The sequence below is a fragment of the Macrobrachium rosenbergii genome, chromosome 5, assembly GCF_040412425.1.
Source record: "Macrobrachium rosenbergii isolate ZJJX-2024 chromosome 5, ASM4041242v1, whole genome shotgun sequence".
Classification (NCBI taxonomy): Eukaryota; Metazoa; Arthropoda; class Malacostraca; order Decapoda; family Palaemonidae; genus Macrobrachium; species Macrobrachium rosenbergii.
In genome coordinates, this window is record NC_089745.1 from 11367320 (window position 1) to 11384150 (window position 16831).

Consider the following 16831-nt stretch of genomic DNA (forward strand, 5'->3'; position numbering starts at 1 on the left):
GTCTTGTTTGAATAGGCCTACTTTTCGCCAGGTCAATTGTGGCTCACTTGACCAATCAGGTTGACTACCAAAAACCTTCGGTATTATCCCATCTCTTTATCATGTGTTCTTTTCTTCTGCTTATGTGTCTTTATATGTAACAAAATAATGCCAACAGACATAGAGCTAAAATACTTTAAAAATTCCTTTGATGTACCATTAAAAAAAAAAAAAAGTTACTACCTGTACACAACAGTTCTTACAAATCTGTAGGACAACTCTAAAAATGGCTGCTTTAAGCCTTCAACTACAACATTCATATACTCCTAAAACATAAAATATACTACATCTGAGCACAAATGACATTAAAACTTTGCAAATATAACATTCCTCCTTTTATCTATGTATCTGTGTGAGGGCCTCAAATTAAAATGATTGAAAAACAGCTTTGAAAGCTTTCAGAGTCTGGCATACCTTAACCCATTAGAATGTAACCCAATTCTTAAACCCTTCTACTAAATGATTTAATAGTATATAAAGGTCCCTATAAATTAGGATTACTATGGTAAACAGGGTTTCTGAAAATATGGCATTCAACTGTAATAATTCATATGAAAAATCAAGGCAGGCCGGCAATTATTAATAATACATACTTTGTACAAGAGGATGTGCATAATTATGTACACATATGGAAATACCTTATAGTGCAGGGTTGTAGGTCTTTCATTAAAAGATCTGAATCTATGATTAGAAAACTGACTACCAATATTTCCATATTTCAAGATTTGCTCCTTAATATTTTCACTGTTTCATGACAGCTAGTCCCTTATGGATACACGAGATCATTTTCAGCGATTTGTGATCTGTATCATCTTTTTTCCTCCCTTATACTGAAATATGACCTCCATTTTGAATACAAAAATTATAAGACTGACACATCTTTTTGATCTGAGCACCAGATATGATCTTCCTGATCACAACATTTTACTTTTCTCGGCTGTACAAAATCAAGATAGGTATGTCAATAAGTGATGTGTTTGATAACTAGGCGGCAAACTAAGAGTGTGGCACCATCAATGCCTAGAGTGCTAAGGCAGAGATGTATCTACCCAAGTTACCAGCAATCAGTATTGTAAGATGCAAGGTATATCAGTGCTCTTCAAAGTATGAGAATCACTCATATTTATGAATTTTATCTTTGGCAGATGTTTCAGTTACAAGTGCAGCGAATATGTACATCAGGAAAGTCCATGAGTCAAGGGTCTCCCACTACTGACAAGTTCTACTCTCACCGGGCACAACAATCTCTCTTGTTCTCCTTCTCCCACAAGATCTGAAACGCTCTTCATGCTGAAAGACCTAGGCCAAGGTCTGGACGCATCTTCGTTCTTCGCTAAGAACCTAAGAGAGGAAGAACATACAGCTTTTCCTTGAGCGAAACCAATAGTTTTGTCCAAGGCATGAACCTCACTCACCCTCCTGGCTGTTGCGAGTGCTACTAGAAAAATAGTTTTCTTAGTCAAATTTCTCAACGAGACATTTGCCAAAGGTTCGAATTGATCTGAACAAATCCATTTAAGAACGATGTCCAAATTCCATGCTATTTGTTTAGGAACTTTCGTCTTCGAGGTATTAAAAGACTCAAGTAAATCCGTTAGATCCTGATTGTTCGAGATGTCTAGACCTCTGTGCTTAAATACCGACGCAAGCATTGATCGATACCCCTTAATTGTGCTCAAAGACAATCCTTTTCCTTATAAAGGGATGGCAAGAACTTCGCTATTTGATTTAGAGAGGTTTTAGAAGACGAAACTCCATGTCTATTGCACCAGTCTCTAAACTGACTCCATCTTGCCTGGTACACTGCGTCTGAAGACTTTCTTCTGGGTCGCGCAATAGCGCTTGCAACCTCCTTTGAAAAGCCTCTCTTCCTGAGGAGTCGCTCGACAGTCTGCAGGCGACAAGCCTAGAGCGGACAAGTTCTGGTGGAACCTCAGGAAGTGGGGCTGTCTGAGTAGATCTTTCCTCGACGGGAGGATCCTCGGAAAATCTGCGAGAAGGAGGAGAAGATCTGGGAACCACTCCCTCGATGGCCAGGATGGAACAATTAGTGTCATCTTGGTGTTCTTGTGGTTCCTGAACTTTTCAGGACCTTCTGATAATTTTGAAAGGTGGGCCAGGATGGCAACAACTTAGTGTCATCTTGGTGTTCAAGGTTCCTGAACTTTTCCAGGACCTTCCTGATAATTTTGAAAGGTGGAAAAGCGTAAAGTTCCAGGCAATCCCAACTCTATTGTCATTGCATCCACCCAAAGAGCCTTCATCAAGGCTATAGATGTACCACTTTCAGTTCTTTCACATTTATGTGCAGTTCTTTCACATTTTGCAGTTCTTTCTGTTCTTCCTGCCACTGGCCCGAACATTCCTTGTTGTCTAAAGTCGCTCCCCACCCCTGATCCGAAGCGTCTGACAAGAGTGTGAGGTCTGGGTTCTTGATATAAAGAGAAATTCCCTCCTCTAGTCTTTCTCTTGAATTCCACCAGACCAGCTCCTTCTTGATCCGATCTAAGATCTTGAAAAGAAAGGAATCCGGATGGGTTTTGCGTGGCCATCGGCTTTGTAGATAAAACTGCAGAGGCCTCATCTTGAGTCTCCCCAGTTTTACGAACTTCTCCATCGAGGCTAAAGTCCCCAGCAAGCTCATCCACTGGTTGGCTGAGCAAACCTCGCGATGTAGAAAATCGTCTATCTTGCTTAGACAAGACTCTACTCTCCGTATTGATGGAGAAGCCCGAAAAGCCAGAGAGTCCATCCTCACTCCCAAATAAACTACCCGTTGTGATGGTGAGAGGGACGATTTCTGAACATTGACTAGTAGACCTAGTTCCTTTGCCAGAGATAATGTCTTTATTAGGTCCTCCACACATTTGGCTTTGGAGTGTGCTTTCATAAGCCAGTCGTCCAGATACATCGACATCCTTATTCCTTGCAAGTGAAGATTCTTCGCCACCGTTGACAGAACTCTTGTAAACACCTGAGGTGCAGTTGACAGTCCAAAACAAAGAGCTCTGAACTGGAATACTTTGCCTTGGAAAACAAACCTCAGGAACTTCCTTGATTCCTGATGGATTGGAACATAGAAGTACGCATCCTGGAAGTCTATCGAGACCATCCAGTCGCCCGGTTGAAGAGATGCCAACACCGACTCTGTCGTCTCCATCGAAAATTTCGTCTTTTTTACAAAAACGTTCAATGCGCTCACGTCTAGAACTGGCCTCCAACCTTCCGACGCCTTCGAAACTAAAAAGAGGCGGTTGTAAAACCCCGGAGAGCATGGGGTCGGCACTAATTCGATGGCTTGTTTCCTTATTAGTGCTTCTACTTCTTCTCGAAGGGCGCAAAACTTCTGAGAGTCGTTGGAGTACGCTTGAAAAGTGACTGGAGCGTCCGACAACGGGGGCTTTTGTTGGAATGGGATAGAGTACCCTCCCCGAATCACCTGTAAGGTCCAAGGATCTTGAGTGACCTTTTTGCCAGGCCTCCGAGAACGACTGGAGTCTGGCACCTACTGCTGTGTGGAGGACAGCACACTCATTTCTTCTGTTGAATATTGGAAGGTCGAGTAGAGGATTTCCCTTTCCCACGGAACTTGGAAAAGGGCCGAGAAGTAGACTTGCCCTTGAACGTCTTGGAAGTGTCTGAAAACACCGAAGTTTTGGCGGAAGTTGCTTCAGGAGTAGCCTTCTTCGGTTTCTTTGCTGACTGAGCCAAAAGGTCCTGTGTTGCTTTTTGCGTGAGAGCTTCAGCAATCTCTCGAACTAATTCCTTCGGGAACAAGTGGTCCTTCGACAAAGGGGCAAAGAGGAGAGCAGACCTCTGGTTGCGGGATACACCCTTCGCCAAAAAAGAGCACCAGAGTTGTCGTTTCTTCAGAACTCCGGTTGCAAAAACCGAAGTTAGCTCCAAGGCACTATCGCATACTCCCTTGTCTATGCAGTCGACTACCGAAGTGAAATCCGTCAACTGTGCATCCGAAAGTCCGAATTCTTTTACTTTTCTAGCCAGAGCCGCCACTGACCAATCTAAGAAACTGATGACCTCCACAACAGCGAAAATACTCTTGAGAAGATGATCCAACTCCGACTGCATGAAGAAGATCTTCGCTGACTGAAGAGCTGTGCGACGACTTGAATCCACGAGACTGGAGAAGTCCCCTTGAGCGGAGGCAGACACACCCAAGGAAAAACGTTCTCCAGTCTCGTACCACATGTGGCTGCGATGAGCCAATCTGGAGGGTGGAAGACAAAACACTCTTGCCTTGCTCTCTCTTGTCTGAGAGCCAGGTATTAATCTTCTTGATAGCATTCCTGGCCGAAATCGCCAATACTAGGCGTGTAAAAGGAGCTGGATCCGGGGCATTGTCCCTCTTAAACTGCGATCTGGGAGATGCCGGAGTCGAAGGTTTAAAAGAGTCCCCAAAGTTCTCAACGAAAAACTTGAGTAACTTCTTATAACCAGAAGATTTCTCCTTGATTCCTGGAATGTCCTCTTCCATTTCTACATCTTCTTCATCTTCCTCTTCTTCAGAAGACACAGGAGACAATTGGTGTGCAGGAACTGTTTCTTGAAACTCCTGACGAAACGTAGGTCGCATGGAATCGAAAGTCTTGCGACCATACCGATGTGGCGCCGAATCCGCCAGGTGTGGCGCCGCGCCATGCTGAAGTGGCGCCTCGCCAACAGAACGTGGTGTATCCGGAGCCAGAGAAGAATGCTGAAGAGCCTGGTTGAGCCTCTTCACTGGTGCATGCGAAGTGGGAGGCTCTTGCGCCAAGACTTGTGGCGCATTCAAAGGAAGCGCCTCCGCAACAGGTGCTCCCGAAGCAGCACTAGCGCCACAAAAGAACTGAATAAGATCCGTCAATTTGTCCGTAACTTGAGCGACAAAACGGGGATCTTGTTGACCGGTAGTAGGAGGAGGCTCTATCTGTAGGTCGCATGGAATCGAAAGTCTTGCGACCATGCCGATGTGGCGCCGAATCCGCCGGTGTGGCGCCGAATCCGCCAGGTGTGGCGCCGAATCCGCCAGGTGTGGCGCCGCGCCATGCTGAAGTGGCGCCTCGCCAACAGAACGTGGCGTATCCGGAGCCAGAGAAGAATGCTTGAAGCGCCCACTTCGAGGAGGAGTCAAAGAATCAGCACCACTAGAAGACACATCCCCAGCAGCGCCTTTTCTATGGCGTGCGGAAGCATCCTGGGATCGCACAACAGGAATACTTGAGGGGGCGACTGTTCGGGAGCAAGCCCCACTCGCCTCCTTTCGGCTTTCGACATGCCCTCTCCCTGAACCAGGGGAGTCCGACAGAGGTCTAGACCTGGGAGAATGAGTGGGCCGAACAGACTCCTCCTCCACTAACACTTCACTTTGAGGAGCCAAATTTTCAATGGCTTGGCCCATCGTCTGGATGGCCGAAAGCACTGCTGAAAATTTAGAGTCCATCTGGACTTTTAACTCTGACACGGTGATAGGATTGGGATCAACAGTGTCGGACAAAGGAGAGTTAATAGGAGAGGGGTTAACAGATTGAATTACCTGCCCTACAGACTTAGCAGATGATGACCTCTGCGAAGCCTTCCTGACTCTGTCCTTTTCTAACTTTCGTAGATATTTCTCTAAGGCTGACCATTCATCCGTTGTTAGATGCATACATTCCTCACATGTATTCTCTAAATTACAAAATTTACCCCTACATGAAGAGCAAACTGAATGGGGGTCGATAGCCGCCTTGGGCAATCGAGTCCTACAGCCTAAAGCACAATACCTATACTGAGATCCAGAATCAGACATATTGTACACAATGAATTAATTCCAACCACAAATTGCAAGCGCTAGCTAGCAAAAAACCACAAAGAAATACTTAAGTATAACTTGCAGACAAAAAATTCAACCAAGAACGAGACCGTGTTGCCGGTCTCTCGGCAGAAAACTTAATGAGTTCTAGAACATTGTTGGGATAGTTCCTTGTTACCTATAGAGGGCGCTGGTAGAGGGATCACCTAGGTGTTTATAGCGCTAGCGCGAAATTTAAAATTCTGCCATGACGTCAGAGACGACAGCTATATGTTCTCTCAAAAAACCAGGTGGGTCAAAATTTAGAGTTTTTTTGTCCATCAAAACTCTTTCAAAAGCAGGTTGCTGTCATTTTCAAGATGCCAAAAGGATACCCAAAGGATTAAAAGTAAGGTTTTCTTGATTTTCAGATGATGATTTTGAGTGGCCAATTTCTGGCTTACAACGCTGTTCAGAACAGAAGTCATAAAACCTAAAAATGACATAACTTTTAAACACTGAAAATGTCACTCTTAAAACCTTACCTTGATTTTCATATTCCTCAGCACCACCTTCTTGGTATTCATTACACAAAAGAGCCCTTCCAAGTTTGTTCCCTTCCTTGTCTAACAAAATCTTCTTCCATTTCCACATCTGCAAAATTCAGAAAACTAAATGAAAAAAAATAACAGCAGCATTTTTTATACAATTTTTATTTTTTACTCCAAAGCATCATTCTTCACCTAAGGTCTACTCTGACATTCACTCTCATGAATACCTCCAGTTGATTTAGGAACTTGTTAGTTTGTTATAATATGCAAATTGTAATTAATAATAATAATAATAATAATTTAATGCACTGGTCTTATTAGAAAATTAACAAATAATAAAAAAAACAGGGCATTCTTGAGCAAGAGGTAGTGTTGGGCAATGGAAGTTCTGGTCACCTGAACCAGTGTGTACTTTTCAGGATAGGGGTGAGACTGGGGTAAGGTCTATCCAAATTAAGGCATCTCATGATTCCCCACTAAAAGGTTAAATTTGTTTAATTCTTGCATATAGTAAATCATCCACACATAAACATGCAATACCTGAAAAAATATTATTTCTACTCTTACAATCATACCAAGGATACAGCTTTTTAATGGTTTATTTGTTCTGTAATTTCTTGAATATAAAATCAATCACACAAGCCTATCCTTTACAGTGTGATACAAAGAAAACAGTTCAATGGAAAATCATGCCATCATTATGTACAAAAATGAAGGAAGCAGCAGCTGTTACACTTCAATCTATACAACTTAGAACTACAATTAGGTTACTTGAAATCATTTGTTTCTTACCTTCAGTTTCTCTCCTCTGATTGACTCCAAGACCATGATGTATTAATCTTGCTGCTACTCTAGTATCTACATGTGGTCTCTGTGCTCTAACTTCAAGTTCTGCTAATTTAACTTGGCTGCATTTTGGGCGTCCCATTTAATTTGACAAATCATCCCGTAAAGTTGCATCAACGTTCTCCCCACTTGTTTTCATCAATACTGGCATAATAAAAAATATTCTGTTCAGTAAATGTCTATTGAATAATGACAATGGTGGTGAAAATAATACAGTACATACTACATTTATTATATTATATGGGGAGGATGTGGCCAGTCAATTTTATATATCCAGTTTTTCTTAAAAAAAAAAGTTCACTTTTTCATACAAACCCATCAAATATAATTAGAAAAATACATGGTTCACAAAATTCTAATAATTTCATTATACAATTTATAGAAAAAGCTACTCGGCTACTGTTAAGGTGACACCATCCCAAATCCCAAAATCTTCCAATCCTCATGTAGTCAGGCCAAAAAACAAAGCACCTGAAAAAGACCTTTGTCTTACAAGTATAGTAATGGGCTTGAATGAAAAATAAATTATTTAAAAAACATATTTTCATAACAATCAGTATCATAAACTTGGATTATAACCATGGAGAGGACTGAGCTGCTAAATAATTGGCTGACTGAAACAATTGATCAATCTGACAACTAACCAACTCTCAAAATACAATCATAAACAAGAAAATAAAAATTTTCACTGATGCCTTTATTGTTTCTAACATACAAACCTGAGGTTTTACATTTGGGATTAACTTTAAGCGAGCTAGAAACCAGCCACTTAAACTTTTGCATGAAGATAACAGTTACAATGGTAGGGGCAGTCAGAGCAGGGACCCACCAAGTCAGTATCTACTTTCAGTTCTCCACACAGTTTAATGTTCTGCCCAGGTCAAACAGTGCCAGGGAAAGTACAGAAGTGGGGAACTGAGGGCTAAAGACCTCAGGTTTATATGTTAAGAAAAATACAGCTTTACTCTTTAAAAGATTGATGTTCCTACACGAACACAAACCCTCGGTCTTTAGAGCTGGGAGACAAGTTTTGAAGGGAGGATTCAGGATAAATCTCTGAACTGAGGCCATAGTAGTTCAGGACCTAGGTACTCTCTTTTTCTGGTCATGAAACTGCAAAGGAAAAAGATCCATATTGATCTTTGAACAAGAGATGTTTAATCGTCAGATTCTGGGCATTGGCTGGAATTAAAGGGGAAATAAATATCCTTGATTGGAAAGAAACTTAGATGAACCTCCAGTAAGAGACTATAGTTCCAAGAATAACCAACTGGTTTGCTCAAAGAATCAGTCCCTCTCCCCTTGCTAGATAGGAGGAAGGATTTGTCCAACCAAACAAAGCTAGATTACTCCTCATAGGATCTGATGCCCAGATCACCTACATGCCAGTCTGGCACATGACAGTTAGTTCACTGTTCCTCTGCCCATTGGAAAAGGGAAGAAAGCATTCTAAACAAAGGGACAGGCCTGCACTGGTCCCCACACACACACACACCTTCTCTTCCAGCAGCTGCATAACCAAAGGTGAGATGCAACCTGTCCCTCAAGAGCTGGGTGAACTCATAAGCTTGTTGACTATCCACCATAAAATACAAGGAAAAAGAGCTGGTAGACCTTAAAAGCGTCCAAGGTAAAAGGAGATGAATATCATCTGCACAATTAATTCCATCTAGTACTCAAGCCGAGTTTCTTCAATGAATGCGATGGACATAAATACTCTGGCTCAAAAGATCAGTCTCGAAATGTACTGATGTCCACTAAGATGTTTAGTGCAACATTTGATCATCTCACTAGTCAGAGAAATGACAATTTTGGACACCGTTTCTCTGCCAACCAGAGGTAATGGGGACAAGCTGCCAACTGGGTTGAAAGATCTCAATCTTTAAGGGAGGCAGACATAGACATCACTGTCATTGACATCACAGGACCACAGAGAAGACATGATCATCTCACTGATCACTTTCAAAACATGCAAGAATGATGAGGAGGTAAGCTTCAGATGTAAATGGGTACCCAAAGATGTCTTACTTTATTCAAAGGTGTGATCACGACAGAACAGAACAATGGCAACTTCAGTAAGCTGAAAAGAAGGACTATGATCAAGCATCTAAAGTTGAAAAAATCCAGAAGATTCAAGTTGCCAAGATCAACTGAGAAACATCTCTGACCTCAGCATATAAAAGTTGTAACCACATCCATCTTGCTTGGGATGTCTGGTTGGCCACAGCACTGAATGATCTGTCTTTCAGGTAGAAATGCAATAGTAGCAGATGATTTAGGACACTAGGACCTTTTGTTGAGATGGCACTACCACTATGGTGTCGAATTAGAACAACTAGGAGTGTCACATTGGATCTTGAGACTCTTTGAAAGTCTAAAAGGAACTGTGATTACATTCCAAGAAAGGCAGTGTAAGAAACTGCTGCCCTGGTTAATGTTTCAAAGAATGAAAAGTCTCAAAACAAGGATAGTAAACACATTAAACAATGGTGTCTTTGCTAGAAAAAGGAGACACTGAGACTCCTGAAACTGTCTTAAGATCCACGTAATACCTTTCTTCGGGTTGTGGATCAACTAGTCATTACAGCAGCAGCAGCTACTGGTTACATCTCCCACTCCTCACAGGAGGAATGTAACTACATCAAGTCAAAAGAAATCACCACTTCCTGACTGAGTAGGACCCAAACACAAGTTGTCAGAACTTAGTTTTGAGGTATTGCTGATCTCCCAACGAATCAGGCAAAACAAGAGGAAGTTTTATGTACAAGACATAAATCATGGATGCAAAACCATTTGTCTGTCAACACCATCATTGTGAGTGGTGATGTCTGGCTGACCTGGAGAAGGTGCTGAAATGCCAGGTGCTGCTGCAAACCTGTGCATCTGCACCACCGACAGAATGTCTGGTTGACCACTGTGCTGAGTGTGCTACTGCAAACCCGTGCACCGGCAACGTCAAATGAACACTGTAATATTTTATTTTAATATGCAATTTATTTATTGTGCTTTCTCTGGTTTATCTTAAATTAATTTCATATATTCCATGACTTCATATACTGTACTGTACTCTGTGTATCCATCCCCGATGGATTATGCTAGACTAAGCTTACCAGACTTGAGCTATATGTATCACCTATTTAAAATATACACAAGCAGGGGGACATTTAGCTTATAACTGACAAACTTCAGCTAGATGGGTTTTTTTGTATGTCCTACCACTGCTTTTCTTCATCAGCTAACTTCACTCACCTCTCCACCCTCACCTCAAACCACTGAGAATGTTTGTGTTCACTACTTTTAGCTGGTAACTTCCCATAAAAGCAGGCAGTTCATTTACACTTATGTTGGAGCCAAGACTCATATTTTGATTTGATATTTCTTCACTGTTAATTTTCATAATTCCAATACTTATTTTATTTCCATTTTACTATTAAATACAAATACACATTATGTTATGTTACAGTCTACAATAATATATTGATGTTAAAAGCCTAAAAGCAAAATACCTGTAGTCAAGACTTTTAAACTCATCTGGGTTCCACACACACTCAATTGATTTTGTATTTGCAAATGATGCAACACTGAAATTAACTACCTTGTTACCAAGTTACAACAACTGATTCCAGCTCATGCTGAGGGGTACTCCAAAGTAAAAGGTGACAGTTTCTATTTCCAAAGGAACACTTGCTAGACTGTTCAGTGTATGCGTGGGCAAAGGGAAAGTGCCATACTTAAAGTAAAGGGTTCTATATCAGACCATCTCACCAGGTTTGGAAATATCACATTTCCTCTATGGTAGTATCTCTACAGGTAGTTGGTGCCTTAGCAATGTCTAGCATTGCAGCTGCAAAATTGGTTCCCTTCTTTTTATGCCCTTGTGATTGAGTGGATAGAGCAATGCTTGGTGCTTCCAAAGCTACTGGTTGAGTAAGTAGATTTATCATATCCTTTTGCATACAGAATTACTAATACCTTTACAGTAAAGTAATTATACATACCCCAAAACAAAGAATTGATGGTGTACACTTCCATAAGGCCAACCTTTGCCCTTTCTGTTGGTGATAACTGAAATATAAGGAAAGATAATACGTATAAAAACCTATATATACCAAACAAAATAAAACCAAATATAAATCTTATACAGAATTTACAGTATTCTTGAAAATCATATATTTTGAAAATGAAGTTTTCATAATAAAACTAATATTGTATACTTTACCTGACACACCTGAATTAGCTCTGGTCACCACCAGTCTTAACTACATCCCCATAGCTTTTACCCACTAAGTGGGTAATAAACTATCAGCGTTACCAACGCTTACAGGAAAATCTAGTCAAATGAGTTACCTGCAGTACCGTTGGCAACACTGCTGCAAGTCCTGGCTGAGTGAGGCCGAGATACCCCAATTGCGTTATCCACTATTCAAATTGAAATGGGGAGGAGGGTGGGAATCATTCAGGTGTTCAGGTAGGTATTACAATATTGGTTTTATGAAAACTTCATCCAACACACTCCTGAACACCTGAATTAGCCCGATTAACAAAATTTAGTGGAGGTGGGATCAATCCAATTCAGCCCGACCTGCCAGCAGGGAAAGCAGGTAACTCATTCTGGGCTCTACTCTCTGTAAATGAATGTATCCTCACCTGGTTACCCCACTCGGCAGGTGAGAATGTTTGTAGAGAGAGTACCCCCAACGTCAGTCTCATGTCTAGGAGAAGGTCCCAACTGGACCGAAACTCAAAGGAGTATTGAAGGGGAAGTTACGAGGTACCGAACCGAAGGTAACAGAAGAAGGTAGTTACCAACTATCCTGGAGAATGGAAAGGCTCGTGGAAACTATCGGTGCTGATACACTGAACGCTGGCGCAGGCGAATGCGCCGACTGCGTAGCATCCGCAAGAATCTTGTGAGGATATATTACGAGTTACGAACCCATAAAGAATGAAATAAGGGAGTTGCTGACACTCTGCAAACACCGAGAAGCAACTAGACCAGATGCCTGAGAAAACTGCCGGATTTGCAAAGGTGATAAGACGAAAGATCCATTAAAAGTACCTTCCCTTAACCTTGAAAGAGGGGGCGCTAAGCTCTAAAATACAGGGTTGAAGTAAAGCCTTGCTCTGCTGAGTTAAAAGCCAAGAAAACAGGATGCGCAACAAAGACCCCGAGAGCCCTCCAAAGAGTGGACCGAAAAGAAGATTGAGAAGGGCAATGGAAGAAGGCTTAGCAGAAAAACTGGAAAAACAAGAAATTTCCGTGGCCAGAAGAGGTATAGATTTCAAAGAAAATAGACTGGTTCTATTCCCCCCACCCCTGATAACCTTGATAGACATTATCAAATCTGAAAATTCTTTAAGACTTGATCATGAATATTGGAAAAACTCGATCGCCAGAATTACCACCATCGCAAGATGAACAAAATTTTAAACCCCCAAAGGAAAAGGAACCTTCGAAGGAGGAGTATTCAAGGAAAAGCAAAAATTCAGAACCAGATACATCAGAAACCAAATCTGAACGACCCTCCACGGATCTGGAAACCTTTGTTGCACAGAGCACAAAGCAGGAAATAAAACCATTGATTGATCTAAATGAGAGACCTAAACCCAAAGAAGACCACGCTCAACTACTTTTCCTGAATACTTCCTAATTAGAATTCCTACCCTTCTGAGTGATTCTAATTCTAAATCCACCTTAGAACTTATGCTTTTTAGAGGGAAGGGGAAATCTGCAACACTGCCTGCTCCCATGCTGGGGTAGATCCTACCTTCGAGGTTTGCGGTTCTCCATGACCCCGGCACCCGTTAGGGCTGGTTCTAGAACAGGCAGGGGCTGAAAAAGAACGATTAGTATCTACAACACTATTACTACTATCCTTATCTCTAGTTTCCGTAAATTTAGTCATAAAGATAGAAAAATAGACTAGACATACTCAGCTAGTAACTTGTCCTCTAACTTTTTGAATAATTCTTCCATCTGATCTACCAACCAAGACTAGCCGCCTATCTGACAGATACTACACTGTGTCTTCCTACATAAAAACACAAACAGAATGTCGATCGTGTTTGAGGGTACTCATCCTACACTTGCAGAATGTGTAGGGCCGATGAGTGTCAGCATCTCCAACAGAAGAAGGCTCTGTCGTTGAAGATGTAAACAAAGTGGAAGCATCGGCGCTAGCAGACGGTGACGTCTTCTTGTTTGACTTATCCAAACGAGTCCAAAGTCAAAATCGGGAGAGAAGTTCCAAATCCTATCAATAAAGTATCCATCCAGGAGAAAATGTGTTGAAAATGTCCAAATCATGATCTGATGTCCCAATTCTTGAATGGGGGTCGGGCTAAATGACCAAAAGTTCGCCTGATGTGGGACACCCACACAGCATGGCGAACAAAAAGCAATTGGGTTATCTCGGCCTCACTCGGCTGGGACTTGCAGCAGTGTTGCCAACGGTACTTCAGGTAACTCATTTGACTAGATTTTCCTGTAGGCATTGGTAACGCTGACAGTTTATTACCCACTTAGTGGGTAAAAGCTATGGGGATGTAGTTCGGGCTGGTAGGTGACCAGGGGCCAATTCAGGTGTTCAGGGAGTGTATTGCAATATAGTTGTTTTAGGGGCCTTGGTCCTTCTTTGTCCCAACGTTCAACATGTTTGACAATAGTGCATATATGTGGTCTAGGTCACTGGTCTAATTTTACTTTAGGATAAAATATTAACTCCACATTCCCAACCTAATCTTACATTATAAATATACATTTATCACAAAATTAACAAACATTATCCACACATTCTATATATCTGATGTTAGTATATATATGTAGGTTGTTGGATCTATGTTAATGTTCAGACATATGGCCAGGCAGTGGCTAAACCTTCTTACAACTACTTAAAATCATATCAGGTACATTTCAGCACCAATACATCCTAACCAAACCTTGACCTAGGGCACCATGCCCAGACCTGGCTGAGAGGGGAAGGGGCAGGGTTGCCTTTGCTCCCCGATTAACAGTAAAAATATGAATGCAATTGAACATCAGGTAGAAGTTTATGTTCGGACACATGGACAGGCCTAAGGGAAAAAGGAAGAAGCGCAAATGCACATGGTATAAGAAAAAAAAATAATTCTACAAAAATTTTTGTGCCTTCTATGGGAGGCTGAAAGTGAATATTTCCAACCCCATGGGGACCTCTTTCCCAATACACTTGTAAAAATACTCTAATTTTTGTGAGTTATCCATATTTTTCTAATAATTTCTCTATTTTATTTTGTAAAATTACCATTACAGCTCACATGATACCATAACAGATAAGAATTAAAATCATTAACAATCACCGAATATATTTATGATAAAATATTTTGAAATGTTTTTCTCTAATATTTCTTTTATTTTAGTTGCAAAATTAAAATTACAGCTGACTTACTATAGTAAAATATAAGAACTAAAACAAACAAAAATCCCTAGGTGTATTTATGGCAAACGTTACCATAAGTCACTTGTGGCCTATTCAAGTGATCTGAACATTTTTCCCAGAAAATTTGTTCACACTGGATGGCGCAAAATATAAATTCTCACCTGAACTGTGCCAGCTTGAATATCAAAAGCTATTATTATGCATCACACAATCATGCCCAGACGCAAGGGGTTACGGTCTGGGAAAACTGATGGCTACTACGGTGGCCTGGTTCCTGCTAGGCCTAGGCTAGTCGCTCACCACAATATTTAATGCTTTGTGTTTATGTTTAACCTATGTCTTATGTTACTATTTATATTTGTTGCATTTTGTATATATATTTACTTTTACCACCAAGGGCTGGTACTAAACACAGTGCCTGTTCTGCATGTAAACGACAGTTACCCAACCTGAGAGGTGCGGCAATAGTCTCCAGCATTACCTTAAATTCCATTTGGCAGATCTAAGCAGTGAGCTCAATGACAGCGTTTCCTTCTTGCCTTTTCTACAGTTTTTGGTTGCTAATTATGGATTTACCTTTAACTTTTTGGCGCTCGAGTGTAATTAATCTACAATTAACAGTTAACCCTGAAGTCCATCAACAAAGGGGTTTCCATCACGCGATCTTCACAAGACAGAGCACGGTGCGTCTGTTTTCAAGCGGTTCATATCCCATCTGGCAAGTGCAATAACTTGGGTAATTCTTTAAAAGGTCCGCCTCAATACTAAATTTGGTGTTTGACCATTCCATTAAAATAATACAAAAACCCCTTAATATGCACAGTAATCACAACCACCTAAAGTGTAAAAAAAGCAAGGTGTAATTCTAGGCCTAGTGGGGCTCTGCACCTGTTTTACCTTTCAAGGGCTGGTTTTCAACACATTTTGGGGTTCCAAATATTGATGCGGACCTTTTGTAAAGCCAATTACGGAATGTCTTGTTAACGTGTGTTTAACCCCACCCCCGGCCCAGTACTAAACAAGGCGAAGGGACATTCCATCTGTTCAACAACAAACAGATGCACGGCCAGTATCAAAGCCCCTAAATGCGTAGAAAAATCCATTTGAAAAAGGTAAAAACAGGAGTGGAGCTAATATGGAATTACCTTAGCCAAAACTTAAAAAGAATTTTCCTAATTAGCAACAATGGACTTTAGAAAAATATCCCACAATCGCCTGACCTAAGCTACGTAAATAGTTGGGCCTACCGGCAGTTTCCAAGTTCTAAAGACAGTCTTCTTAAACTATGTCCATTTTAGCTAATAAGTATTTAATTTATATTTAATTTATAAATGTGACCTAAGGCATTGTAGGATATAAGGATGGGGTCAACTATCTAGAGACGTAGGCTACTCATCTGCTAACGACACCAATGTCAGAGGACACATTAAAACATAAGAAAATTGTATTTTAAAGCCCAATATTTTACAATAAATATACGACTAACCTGGCAAAATCGAACGGAATTTTTGATGACTGCTTAGAAATCAATGGCTTCCAGCGATTGAAAATCATTTAGAATATCACCAGTTTTAACATTTTCGTTCGTACCCTTCGTTGTTTAGATAACACTTCAGTGACCCGTTTTTTTAAGACAACCATGCTTGGTTTAGTATCCTCCATTGTAAACAAACTGGTTCCTGGTTCCTGGTTCCTAAGCGCTCACTCCGCAAACACAGTTGCGGGCACACTACACGATTCTCATGAGGAGGTGTGAAGCTTTATTCCCTGAATACATTTTTCACTTTTATTTTTACTTTTACCTTATATCAATACAATTTTTCTCAGTTTTATTTTTTCTTTACATTATATATATTATTTAACAGTTTTCATTTAATTTAGCACCCTACCCTTAACCTCCCAAATGATCCTTAATATTTCTGAATTTATTTACTTTTATGACTCCTCCTTTTACGTTACTGTTACTTTTAACTGGTGCCGTTGTTTTCTGGGTTGGTGACGTCCTTTATTTTCATGGCTATTCTTATGTATTCCACTAGTTTTTCTGTTCAGGGGCTTTCAGAGTCTCTAATGTTAAGTTTTCTATTTTTGTAAGGTTTACACCTGAACAAATGTTCTGTGCTGTCCTCCTCTATTCTGCAGTTATCACAGACCTCATCCTTATATCTTCCCCGGTAGTTAGCTTTCAGGTCCAACATATTCAGCCT

The 16831-nt window shown here is 40.9% G+C and overlaps 1 protein-coding gene and 1 long non-coding RNA gene across 2 annotated transcripts; both read right to left on the reverse strand.

Annotated features, from left to right (window-relative positions):
- Positions 1-2308: 2308 nt before the first annotated feature.
- LOC136839063 (uncharacterized) lies at positions 2309-2956 on the reverse strand. Its single transcript, XM_067104725.1, has one exon. It carries the CDS (start codon positions 2954-2956, stop codon positions 2309-2311), a length of 648 nt encoding a protein of 215 aa, XP_066960826.1.
- Positions 2957-6352: 3396 nt separating this feature from the next.
- On the reverse strand, positions 6353-13039 carry LOC136838981 (uncharacterized). Its single transcript, XR_010853171.1, has 3 exons — positions 11205-13039; positions 7153-7350; positions 6353-6463 (listed from the first exon to the last, which is right to left on the reverse strand). It is a non-coding gene; the product is annotated as an uncharacterized lncRNA (long non-coding RNA).
- Between the last annotated feature and the right edge of the window lie 3792 nt (positions 13040-16831).